This window comes from Cervus canadensis, chromosome 5 (assembly GCF_019320065.1).
Source record: "Cervus canadensis isolate Bull #8, Minnesota chromosome 5, ASM1932006v1, whole genome shotgun sequence".
In the NCBI taxonomy this organism is placed as follows: Eukaryota; Metazoa; Chordata; class Mammalia; order Artiodactyla; family Cervidae; genus Cervus; species Cervus canadensis.
The window spans coordinates 31,124,038-31,137,972 of NC_057390.1; the positions used below are offsets into that span (position 1 = coordinate 31,124,038).

The 13,935-nt window shown below is 36.9% G+C and overlaps 1 protein-coding gene across 22 annotated transcripts in view; it reads right to left on the reverse strand.

Annotated features, from left to right (window-relative positions):
• The window catches only part of NRXN1 (neurexin 1), a 1,158,814-nt gene that overhangs the window by 61,335 nt on the left and 1,083,544 nt on the right, over positions 1 to 13,935 (reverse strand). Inside the window, exon 1 of one of the 22 annotated variants that reach the window (XM_043468551.1) lies at positions 492 to 887. The exons of 20 other annotated variants lie outside the window; for them this stretch is intronic. In XM_043468551.1, coding sequence (XP_043324486.1) covers positions 492 to 524 — 33 coding nt within the window. In that variant the 5' untranslated portion in view covers positions 525 to 887. Of the gene's footprint in view, positions 1 to 491; positions 888 to 13,935 lie in introns of those variants that run through there. One more of the 22 variants, XM_043468550.1, reaches the window with a different exon arrangement.

Below are 13,935 nucleotides of genomic sequence, written 5' to 3' on the forward strand. Positions count from 1 at the left end.
TCTGCCGCAAAAGCATGCATGGTCAGAATCTAAGCACATTTAGGCAAAATTATCACCAAGTCATTAACCATAATAAAGCAGTCTGGCGAGTATTGAAAGCAGCTTTTATTCATGCTTTTACTCGAACCAACTTAATACATATATACATATATAGAAACACACACACACACAATTTTTGCTGTTTCTGCCACAAGCATGCTCAAAAACCTCTGAAGCTCACAGAAAGCAGCAAACGAAAGTATAAGCAACCATGCTCAGGGTTTAAGGACATTTAAAAATTTAAAACAACCTTTCTACATTTCCTATAGAGCATGCATAAATTTGACATGCAATTCCAAGAAGAAACATTTTAATATAAATCTTAAAATTAGTTTATCCAAAAGAGTTTATTCTTAGTTTCATTATTATTGTTCTCAGGCTTCTGGTATCTTAAACCCTGCATGCTGCAGTTCTAAGCTGTGCCGAGCGCTGGCTGTGACAGAAGAAGCTACCTGCGAGTTTTCACAATGCCATCTCATATCCATGTCTGTCTGGCTACCCTGCGTGCTTAGAGCTTTTTTCTTAATTCTTAATGGAAATCCTAGGAAATTTAGTCCATCCTCTGAAATCAATACTGGTGACAGGAGAGCTCCCTGACTCAGTGGGAGATCAAAATGATAAATTGCCTGCGCATCAGCCTGGCCTATCAGTGCCCTGCACACAGATGGGCGAGAAAAGACACAGAAAAGGCTCTATCAGTCACGTGTCACCAACGAGCCAATGGCTGACGAGCTACTGCAGAAAGGGATGCTGCAGTTCCGTCTGCAGTTGACGAGGTTGTTGGTACACAGCCCACAACCCCGCGCTCCGCTCAAAAAGTCTAGGCAGTTGCTGCTGTTGAATTTGCTCCCTGGCTGTGACTGCACAGAATAACCGACATCCCCCTAAACCCCTGACCTAAATAAAGACCCATTTTCACGCACGGGAATTTTTCTCTGTATTACTTTGTAATCCAATGTGATAGCCCAGCAGAAAGAAAACTACTTTTTAACATCCCAACCCCTAAACTTCTCTTAATGTGCTTTCCTTCAGTTGATCATCACGTTTTCACCTAATATTAAATTAGAAGCCTTAAACTGCAATTAGCATGCAAACCTCCTAACAGAGTCAGCTCAGAGCTTTATAATTGTAATCATATTTTTATTTCCAAGTTAATGAATGGCATTTTTTGAATGCCCTGTATATAATGAGTATTTTTATGGGATAATTTTGCAACGGCAATTATGCCATATTAAGAAGTAGATTACTATGCTTTTTTTTTTTTTGCCAATCAGAGTTGTTTCTCTTTAAAGACGATTTAAGTCCCAATAAATATGCCATTCTATCGACCATTAAAAAATAAAAACAAGCACCAAAGAAGGTACATCCTGCTTCCCAAAGAAAAACAAATGAGTTATCCAGTGTTGGAAATACATACTTATTTTTTGTCTTTCCTCTAAAATTAAAAGTAATTCTTTCATAAACAGAGCCTCCACATCTGGAATACCATATGGAAATATATCCCCAATACATCTGCATTTATTGATCATTCTATAATAGCAGGCATATTGCACAGTTGAAGGTAACTGAGCTGAGTGTATCCTGTCTGATAGGAAGGTTTTAAGTGGTGAGATTATGGTGTGTTTCAAATGGCAGTATCATGGAGATATTTTTTAAAAGTCCAAAAGAAACATTGAATGATCTTCAGGAATAACATTTATATCAGAAAGAGTACCTAGGGCACATCTATTGTTCTTTATGGCCCAGTTATTATTATCTCCTGGCATTTTCAAGGACTAATTCTAACTGCTCTCAGAGTCATGCAAAACTACTTAGAAAAAATATCTGAGAATAAATCCTGATAGGTGTGCCATAATAAGAAAAATTGCTACTGAGGTTTAGAATGCTGAAATTTCAGAGCTCATTTTGTCTTGGCAACTATTTTTTAAAGTCATCCTCTTGAAAGACTTGGATTCTGTCAGGGTGGTTTTTTTTTTTTTTTTTTGCCAATTCCTTTCCTCTCATTCCTTTATTCAATGTTGTCTATAGAAAAGAATACAGCATTTTTAAAGTTCTTTAAAACATACATCATTTTCTGCCCATTCTATCAATTTGGCCTATTTATTAAATAATATAAATGTCAACAGTCAAATTTTATTCTTTTAAAAGAAAAGATGAAGGCTCAGAGTAGTTAGCAAAAAGAAAACAACAAGAATGAAACACTGAGATGAAGACATGAAACCTATTTATTAAACTATTGTTATAGCCCCAAACTAGAAGCCACCTATTTATCAATAACAAACTGAGGAGATAAATTACAGTTTCACAGTCACTCTGTAGCTGTAAAATAGAATGTGGTAAATTCAAATGCGTATATGAAGAGACATCTAAGATGTATTGCTACGTAAACAAAAATTAAAGGTACAAATTCAAAATTGTTTAAAGGCTATACACACACTAAACACACACATTTATACATGTAAATACAAAGCTGCATATGCAGAGGAAATTTCTGCAAGGACTTAAAAATATCAGTTAATAGTGCTTAAATCTGAGAAGAAGTGTTGAGTTCAAAGGTGGGACCATGGCATAGTTCTAATAGGTAGCATTTTGTACATTTTTAAATCCAAATCTATATGTTATTTTCTAATTCAAAATTAGCTAATTAATGTTAAGTGATGGCATTTATGTTCATTTAGATTTAAAAGGATGCGATTGGGATTTTCCTGGTGGTCCAGTGGCTGGGACCCCAGGCTTTCAATGGAGGGTGCCTGGGTTTGATTCCTGGTCAGGGAACTAGATCCTGCGTGTCTCAATGAAAGGGTTTGCATGCTGCAACTATAAAGATCGTCTATGTTGCAACTAAGACTAGTGCAGCCAAATAAATAAAATATTTTTTAAAAGGACGAGATTAGTAGATGTTTTAAGCTAAAATACTGAAGGGAAAGGATGAGAGACAGAGGGAAGGGTGGCCTGGGTTTTGGCATGCAAAGAAAATTTGGTAGATATGGGCAAGAAGACAGCTGCTAGTTATAAGTTCTGGCAGGCTTAGCCAAAGACTTCCACATCCCATATTAACTTCTAGGGCTTTCATCTCTGAATGCAAACAGCAAAACAAACTTACATGGGTTAAAGGCTTTACAACTTCCAGTGACAATTCACCAAAATTATCTTTGATTCTTAGAGGTAGGAATGTGAAAGAACGAGAAATACACGATTTGGATAATAACCTGAATTTGGGTGAACTGACTCTTCCAAATATAGTTTTCTCAGCAGGATGGAATTGGCAAGAAGCAGCAGAGTTAAACTTGAATCTTAATTTAGGATATTGTTTACTGCTGCTTTAAAAGGAAGATAATGTTCATGTTTTTATCAATAATGGTGTAGTGTTAAAGACAAGATGACATCCATTTTCTTCTATTTCCTCCCGGGCACAAACTTTTTTTATCTCCAAACCAGAACCTGCCTTGTAGATTTTATTTTTGACTCTTTAGTTGTTGTTATTCAGATTTCTATAAACTTAAGAGATATAAACATTAAAAAATTAATTGGCCAGATTAAGTCAGAAGTTTATAACATGCATTATTAAAGGATTTTTTTGTTTTGTTTTACACCACATTATTCTAAATCAATGGTTTATGGGGATAATTTTTATCCCAGGGGAACATCTGATAATGTATGGAAACACTTCTAGTTGTCAGAACTAGAGGAGGTGTTACCAGCATCTAGTGGGTTGTAGCTAAAGATGCTGCTTAGATAATAATCTTAAAACATACAGCCCTACATCAATGGGTTATCTGGCCCTAGATGTCTACAGTACCAAGACTGAGAAACCATGCTCTAAAAGCAGGCTTTTCTATTGTATTCACAAAGAGGTTAAAAAAGTATTCTGTATACATCGTAGTGAGATGGCGAAGAGAAGATAACTGTGCACAACACGCTGCTGCAAGGATAGAAGAAAAACCAGTGTGGTGACCTGAGAGCCTGTGATAAACAATGTATCAGAAACTCATTCAAATTGCTTGGATGCTATTAATAGGCCATGTAATCCATTCTCCATGGAAGTTTCATTTAAATAAAGGATCTGAGAAATTAATCTCATTGAAATCGACAATATGAAGACTTGAGGTCCCTAGTCCTCTTTCTATTTGAATTCTTATAGATGTGGCCAGGAAATGTAATATCTACAGGGATCACAGGAGGACTCTTTGAAGGAATATGTGAAGGGGGTGGATTTTGGTGACCTTCCAATTATACTTCTCAGGCTACTTATGGTTTCAGGTTACTTCACAGTCCACAAAGTTAGATGTGTAAACAAACGAGTGAATGAAGATCCCCTGGAGAAAGGAATGGCTACCCACTCCAGTACTCTTGCCTGGAGAATTCCATGGACAGAGGAGCCTGGTGGGCTATAACACATGGAGTTGCAAAGAGTTGGACACAACTGAGCAACTAACATTATTCACAACCCCCATCATAGCTTGCAGAGGAGGCAGAGTTCTACTGTTCCCCCTAGGAAGGCGGTTAGTAGTTCTTTTCTTTAGGCTCTCACTGAGTCTTTCTATCCACAGATAAGGTTTCTAGGAACACAGTTCCCAGGACCAGCATCAGGCACTTTCCCTCTGTGACTCCTGTCATGCCAATTTCCACACTTGGCCAAGCCTGTGGCATTCAGGGTCAGGGCAGCAGAGCTGAGATACAAGGCCACCGGGAATACTATAGCACTGGAGCAGCTTCAAGCCAAATGCATGCTCTTTGTAAGAGGGAAATATTGTGGGAAAGGAGGAGAGAGACAGAAAGGAGGAGAGAGGGACAGACGAAGTGAGAGAAAGACAGGAAGGGAGATCAGAGAAGATAGCCACAGATACAGATATTATCATACACTCTGTGATGTGGGAGAATATTCCATGTCACAATTCTCTTAAAACCAGAAATATTTGTTATAAGAGCTTTTATAACTCTCATAGTCCAATCCTTCATTTTACAGATGAAGGGTTTTGCGGCAGAGAGGTTAAATAACTTTGCTTCAATTGACAGTGGGATTCTGTCCCATTTCAGTTGATTGATGAACATGTTATTGACAAGGTTCACGATTTCAAAAATCACCATAATTATCAACCAGAGTAAAACTTAGAGGAAAGGAAAATGTTGATGTCAAAAAGGAGACAGCAAGTGGCTCCAAACCCCTCCCTCCCCCACTGATACAAGGGTAAGGCACTGAAAGGTTTTTTACCCAGGAAAGAGAGTAAGATCCTCCACTGGGCATTGATAGGATACGAAATACAAAAGAAGCAGCTTTGAGTTTCTTCCTTTTGGAAGACAATGAGTGGTGGCTGAAGATTTTTTTAAAATGCAAATTTTCTTGTCTGTACTTTCACCACAGTGATGATGAACGGGAAGGAGGATGCATGAGTGACTTTTAAAAGACATATGTCAGGAAGTAAGCTCTAGTTGTGACAGAATATAGAATAGGGAAATATTCTGGACCATTTTCATTTTTTAAGAGAATAAACACATAACAATGGTATAAAAATACAGTGGGTTATCGTAGTTTTAAATTTTTATTATTTTTTCTTTTTCTCCCCCTTAATGGCAGCCCTAGTTTGAGACCATCGAGTACCACTAACTCCTGTTAACTGCTAATTTAATATGTACAAGTACACATTAGAGGTAGGAAGCGAATTAATGTCTAAATGAGCAAAATTTCCCATATTCTACATCTTACGGTGTCTTTTTTTCTGCCACTTTATTCCTGTGGGTTTTGTTTTTTAGACTATTCCTCTAGGTATGTACACTTTTTGCAAAGTAAAAACACAAGCAAAACCCACTGCCTCAAATGATCTTTTCCATAACACTGTATTCTAAAATTTATTATATTAATGTTAAAAATAAAAGAAAATGATACTCAGAAGGACTCAATAACATCTATGAAGTTAGCAATTGAAAGTCTACTGACTATGTAGCAAATGTTCTTTCCAATCAGAACTACCCCTAGTGCTTCCTCTAGCATAGTTCTTCTTGAGTTTAGTTTGCATAAGAACCAAGGAGGAATGTGTTAAACATCCAGATTTCTGGGTCCCTCCCTGGAGACTGATTCTCTTAATTGGATGGGTCCCAAAAGTCTGCATTGTTGATAGGCATCCCACCTTCATAATTTAAGACCCCCTTTACAGGTGGCACCAGTGTTTAAGAACTTGCTTGCCAACACAGGAGACGTAAGAGATGTAGTTTCAATCGCCTGGTTGGGAAGATCTCCTGGAGCAGGAAATGACAACCCATTCCAGTATTTTCGCCTGGAAAATTCCATGGACAGAGGAGCCTGGCAGGTTACAGTCCATGGGGCTGCAAAGAGTCTGACGTGACTGAGCATAGGATCAACTGAGAGTTTCAAATTCAGAATTCTTTTAAAGGAAAAGTCAGGTCAACAGGATTCCTAATGAATGGAAATGGGAAGCTTTTCATTAAAGGAATAAAATTTAAAAGTCCTGTTCACCAAGAGAGAAACGGGAACAGAGAGCAGCGCCATAGCAAAAAAGAAAAATGTAGGTGCTTAAGAGTCATCCATGAAGGGAGAGTTTCCCAAATTGAATTTTACATTGTAAAGAATATTTTAGTTGAAAATAATTTTCAGCAAGAAAGATTAATGTGCATAGAAGAAATATGCAAATAGTAGCATTTAAAAGAATAGAATGACCCTTTTATAGCCACAGATACATATGGCACTTGACTGAATGGGTTCCTATCTCACTGCCGGCATTTGAAACCATGAATAGGCAGATATCCATGCAGGATCCTTCTGTGTGTCCTAAGAATTCATTTGTACTGAGAAGGGTTTTCTTAGGATGGCTCTCTAGACCTCTAGAGAAGGAAAGCTTTCCTTTATGAGATCAGAACCTGATCTTCTCAAATCTTCTCTAATTGTTTAAAATATAAATCCACCCAGAAAGATATCCCCCAAAGTATTTCATGCAAAACAATGACACATGAAAGGGACTTCCCTGGGGGTCCAATGGCTAAGACTCCAAATTCCCAATGCAGAAGACCAGGGTTCAATCTCTGGTCAGATAACTAGACATGCTGCAACTAAGAGTTTTCATGCTGTGACCAAGACCCAGTATATCCAAATCAAATAATATTTAAAAAAAATAATGACACAATGAAGGGAGAGTGCACTGTTTAGAAATCCCCTGGTCACTGTTTTCTCCCAGTTGGCTTCCAGATTGGCCAGCTTAAAGTCAAAGGGTAAAAATGGAGCTGAAAGGATGTCTACTGCCAGTCCCTAGCTCATTTTTTAAAAATTTCTGAGCTCTTTGTCATGCTATATATTTGTTTTATTTCAACAGAAAGTTGACGAACTGTTCACATTGATTCAAACTCAAAACTTGAGAGACAAATATAATAAGAAGCTGATTTTTTTCAGGATGTTGTAGGTAGGACAAGGCTTTTTACCAAACAGACACCAGTGATCAAAAAGAGTTTGGGTGGCTGATTAATGAAAAGCATTAATCAAAAAAGCCACAGTCCATGGTTCTGGTCTGTTAGAAGGGAAGAGGGAAAACAGGAAGGGAGACAAGAAAGAAAAGAACAAAAGGGGAGGGGGAAAAGAGCACAAAGCATTACATGAAGCTGATGTGCCTTAGTAGCCCTTGTGAGAAACTTTTGCTTTTCAGTGAGTACAACTTGTGAGACATTATAAAAAGTGAGTCTTCTTCCTCCTGCTTCCCCTGCCTCCCACTGACGAGGTCCCACACAATGGTATTTTAAGCAACAAGAATGTAAACACTGAAGAGTGTAAACACTGAGGGTTACACATGCCTTCACAATCCTATGCATGCGCGCAAGCACAAGCCACATACAGAATCCACATTTTTACTTATCAAGAGGGTTTTCCATTAACAAAACTGGGAAAGCTAAACTGGAAACAAAGTTCTTAATCAGCTATTACATTATAAGAAAATCAGTGAACAAAAGTTCTCAAACTTCTCACTCATACAAATATACTGTAAAGTTCACAAGCAAACTGCAGCAGGCAGAAGCACTTATTTCATGTAGATATAATATTTTACAGAGGCTATTTTCCAAATTCAAGATGCCAAAGAATTTGAGTGCTTAGAAAAAAGGAAATTATATGGTCTCACCTTGATCTACTTATAACTTCCAGGGATGAGGTAAAACACTGTATACTTAATCTGTACTCCTGGGAATTCTGATACAGGTTGTTTTAGACCTCAGTGTGAGAAACATATCTATGTACACCCTCCTCCTGCCTCCAGCTACTTTCTACTATAACACCAGCCTTGGACTAGATTATCCAATTCAACTGGATTATCCAATTTAGAGCTTCTCTGGTGGTTTACAGGGTAAAGAATCTGTCTGCAGTACAGAAGATCCAGGTTTAATCCCTGGGTTGGGAAGATCCCTTGGAGAAGGGAATGGCAACCCACTCTACTATTCTTGCCTGGAGAATTCCATGGACAGAGGAGCTTGGTGGGCTACAGTGCATGGGATTGCAAAGAGTCAGACATGACTGAATGACTAACACACACACACACACACACATAATTCAACTTCTATGGTGTAATACCTTTCATTGTGGGGGATAGAAGGTCGGAAAATCTACAGAGAGCTTGGAAATGATGGGATAAATAGATCCTGAAAAGATTCCCTGTAACAAACTGCATTCAATTTTTGTCTAGAAAGAAATAGAGTTATTTTAGGAAAGGCATGAAAGTGTAAAAGTGCTTTTCTGTAACAATTTAAAATTTATTATATAAATGATAAACTTTATCTTTTCAACTGGAGGATTGAACAATGCTTATAGCACACGGGGAACCATCAATATACATTAGCTTAACTGGTAAATCTGATCATCACAACAAGTAAATCTATGAAAACAATTCAAATACAATCTTACCACCTTCACAAAACTTTCGATTGCTATTGATGCTGTTGTTACTGCTTTGATTTTCATTTCACATTCTTTTCTATTTCTTATCTATACACACATAATTTTAAATAGTTGCAATAAGACAGCAAAGAAAACCATAAACAAAATGAAAAGACAACCCACAGAATGGGAGAAAATACTTGCAAATGAAGAGAATGTCAAAGGATTAATCTCCAAAATACACAAACAGCTCATGAAGCTCAATATCAAAAACAAACAAAAAATCCAATAAAAAAATGGACAGGGGTTCTAAATGGACATTTCTCCAAAGAAGACACACAGATAGCCAAAAGGCATTTGAAAAGATGCTCAACATCACTAATTTTTAGAGACATGCAAATCAAAACTACAATGAGGTACCATCTTATACCAGTCAGCATGGCCATCATAAAAAAATTCTACAAATAAGTGCTGGAGAGGGTTTGGAGAAAAGGGAATCCTCTTACACTGTTGGTGGGAATGTAAATAGGTACTGCCTCTGTGGAGAACAGTATGGAGCTTCCTTAAAAATCTAAAGATAGAGCTAACATAGGACCCAGCAATCCTACTTCTGGGCGTATGTCTGGGAAAAACCATAATTTGAAAAGATACATGCACTCCAATATTTACTGCAGCACTATTTACAACAGCCAGGACACAGAAGCAATCTAAATGTCCACCAAATGAATGGATAAAGAAGGAGTGGTGTATATGTACAATGTAATATTACTCAGCCACAAGAAAAATGAATTAATGCCATTTGTAGGGACCTAGAGATTGTCACACTGAGTGAAGTAAGTCAGACAGAGAAAGACAAATACCATATGATATTTCTTATATGTGGAATCTAAAATAAGTGGTACAAATTAAAGTATTTACAAAACATCAGTAGAGTCACAAATGTAGAAAGCAAATGTATGGTTACTAAAGTGGAAATGAGGGAGAAGAGATAAATTGGGAGGTTGGGATTGACATATACATACTACTAGATGTATAAAATAAGTAACCAATAAGAACGTAGTGTATATAGCACAGAGAGCTCTACTCAGTACTCTATAATCACCTATATTGGAAAAGAATCTAAAAAAGAATGAATCCATGTATGTGTCGAACTGATTCACTTTGCTGCACTGCAGAAACTCACAGCAGTGGAAATCAACTATGCTCCAAAGAAAGTTAATTTAAGATTAGTTGAAATAGTAAAAATATAGTTTTATAATCTAATATAATGGCATGTACATTTCCCATCTTGACTGAGAACATCATTATCATTCTAATAGCAATCCAATAGCCAAAGGGGTGTGTTATAATTTGTCTAACTATTTTGCATTTTTTTGTTGGATAAATTCCCATTTTGGAATTTTGGATTCATTCTTATTTTGTAATTCTGCTATTGTAAATAACAGTTTTCTTCCTTTGTGTTTTTTTTTTTCATAAGATAAATTCCCCAAAGTGGGATTACTGGTCTAAAGACATAAGTGTTTTTATAGATTTTGAAGCAATCTGCCAAAGTACTTTTCAAAAGGCTTGTTCTAATTTTCACATTGTCTCCAGCATGCTATGTTCTATTATACCTCACTGGTGTGAACATGTTGTCTTTTCTATCTAGAGATGCCCTTTTCCCATTTAGAAAAAAGTCTGGTAAACTCCTACACATTGCTTTATATCAAGCTCAAATGCTACTCTTCAGGCTTCTCAAAGTCCCTAGGCAGAGTTAGTCATGATTTCCATCGTGTTACCATAGTACTTTGTAATAATACCATTTTTAGCACTTAAATAATTCTGTTTGTTGTAGTTGTTTGTATATTTCTTTTTTTCTTCTTAGATTATTAGCAATTGTAAGGTTGGAACTCTGTCCACTTCATCCTTTCAACCTCTGGCACAGGGCCCGGCATGTATTAGACATTCAATAAATATTTGTTAAATGAATGAGGAATGAATGAATGAATGAACTTGTCAATATGATGCACACCCAAGTCTCTTGCCATATCTCTGCATAAAATGTCTTCTTTCACCAACTCTCTTATAGACCACCTAGTTCTAGGAACACTTGTATTTTTGTAGATCTGTTGTACAGTATATGTGTATTTTTTTTTTTTTTGTTACATCTGTCTATTTTGTAGCTCTATACTTTTACATTTTTACAAAACTACTTTCAGGTCTTGGTGGTATAATTCTGTGACTTGTTGTGACTCAATTCTCTGAATTCATTAGACAATGACTTATGAATAAACAAGAGTCAGAAAATGTTTCTTTCCAGTTCAAAATGAAGAAGTTTTTATGAATAAAATGTTAGGACTAGTAAATAGGATTGTAAATCACCTGTGGAAACTATAGCATGTGTATGACCCTGCTGTAGAGAGAATGAAATTTTTAAAAAAATCACTGATACTGAATTATTTAATAATAGACAATCAATATATACATTTTGACATATACACTCCCATTTTATCCTTACCAAATCCTGGTAAGAAACACAGACAAAGCAAGTAAATCACATCAAAATTTGGAAGAAAAGGAATCTAAAGCACAGAAACGTGGTAAGGAAGTGGAAAAAGCAGGATCAGTATTCACGTATTTTGAATCACATTTTCCAGTAGTCATATACAGACGTGAGAGCTGGACTATAAAGAAAGCTGAGCGCAGATGAATTGATGCCTTTGAGCTGTGGTGTTGGAGAAGACTCTCAAGAGTCCCTTGGACTGCAAGGATATCCAACCAGTCCATCCTAAAGGAGATCAGTCCTGGGTGTTCATTGGAAGGACTGATGCTGAAGCTGAAACTCCATTACTTGGGCCACCTGATGCAAAGAGCTGACTCATTTGAAAAGATCCTGATGCTGGGAAAGATTGAGGGCGGGAGGAGAAGGGGACGACAGAGGATGAGATGGCTGGATGGCATCACCGACTCAATGGACATGACTTTGAGTAAACTCCGGGAGTTGGTGATGGACAGGGAGGCCCATAGTGCTGCGGTTCATGGGGTTGCAAAGAGTCGGAGATGACTGAGCAACTGAATTGAACTGAACTGAATCACATTTTAGCCCTCATTCTAAAAAATCATGAGACTCTGCTGAATTTTATTCCTTAATTGACCAAATTGAGAAAACCTAACTTTTAAACAGTGTAAACTAGACAGGTGATTTAAAAACAAACAAGCAAACAAACTTTGCTGGTGATGGAAACATATATTCCAAAAGAATGCTTAAAAATAATTGTGTGAAAAATATTATCAGAGGACTCTTACTGAAATTGGTAAGATGGAGGGGGCTGCTTTCCCTTCTATCTGGTGGTTCCTGGTATTTTTTATAAATTGCACTCAGGAAAGCATCATAGTGGACCATTCACTTAACCTATGATTCAGCCATACTGATTATGGCCTAACTCAGTATGAAGAACTATGGGAAATACAAAAAAGCATCGCAGAGTCCTTCTCCAAGACCCCCCCCCCCCACACACACACATACACACACACACTCTCACTCTCTCTCTTTTTCTGCCTCTCTCTCTCTCTAACACAGTGTATTATAAATGCCACAGAAATTATATTACATGGTAAACATTTTGAACTTTCAGGAACAAGTGATAACATCTAGGTTCATACCCTGTATTGAGTCTGAGATATTCATGTAAGGAACAAAGTAAATGGATATGGATTTTCTTATTCTGTGACTTTATAAAACCATTTAGTCTGCCTATGCTGATATGTCTTGTCTGTAAAATAAAGGAGCTGGAAACACTTTTGCCAATCAAATGCAGGGACTGTGTGATCACAGGGGAGAGAGTAATTCAATGGTATGAGCATGGGCAGTGAGATCAGACAGATCTGGTTTCCTGACCTAAGCTTGGGGCTTAGATCAGATGGTTAGCACAATCTTCCTGACTCCCAGCTTCTTCATGAGAATAATGGCAACACATACCCTTTGAAATTTCCCATAAGCTATAAGTGAGATAATATATAGCACTTAGAAGAAAATTGGCACATATTCAAGGGTCAATAAATAGTAATAATCAACTATTAAATGAGGAAGTTGCTGCTAAGTGCCCACAGACTGTTTGAACTCTATGGTTCTACATAATTTACTTTTGACACGGCTTACTCACAATGGAAGCTATTATTGTTCTATGTTAATTAAACACGACTGAGCGACTGAACTGAATTAAACACCAAAGACTTTGGCAAGGTAAAAACTTAGAAATTTTCAAATTAGGTATGATAAAAGTAAAAAAAGAATGACTTTTCAAGGTAAATACTTAGAAATTTTCAAATTAGTATTCATGCAAAGCCTTGGCAAGATGCTATGCTTCATTTTGCAATGCGTTAGGTTTTACCCAAACTCTTTGGAAAATGCTAGGCTTTTTTTTCAGCTGTATTTTGTATATGACCTCCAGTTCAATCAACCAAAAACAATGAAGTCATTATTATTTGCTGAGTTTAGTCACTTCCATAAATGCTGCATTAGTTGCCTTTGAGATTCTCAACTTAACTTGCATTGTGACAAGCATGACAAATGGCGTTCACAAGCATGACACACTCCAAGCATGCTGGCTACACCCTCATCCTTTCCCTTTCACCTAAGAAGACACGTGGGATGCAAGTACGTGAGACTGATGTTATCATAGATAAACTTGAATCTACACATCTGACTATTTTAGACAAACAAAAAAAACTTACTTACTTACTTTGTAAGTTAAACCATTACTATTAACACATTGCTTAAAATGTACTTCACATCTGATTGGGACATTGAACAAATTATGATACAGAATTACGCCGTGGCATGACCCAAGACAACGTGTTTGATGTGTGGAAAAATCAAAAGTTCAGTTGCTCTGAAGAAAATTCATTATGGTCAGGAAACCACTACCACTGAAAGAAGAAAAAGATCTAGTATCACAAATTGTGTAAAGTTTGAAAAGATGTTTACTTAATAATCTGCTACCTGGATCTAAATACAGTGATAAATTGTGTAGAACCCCAGAAGAGGTAGG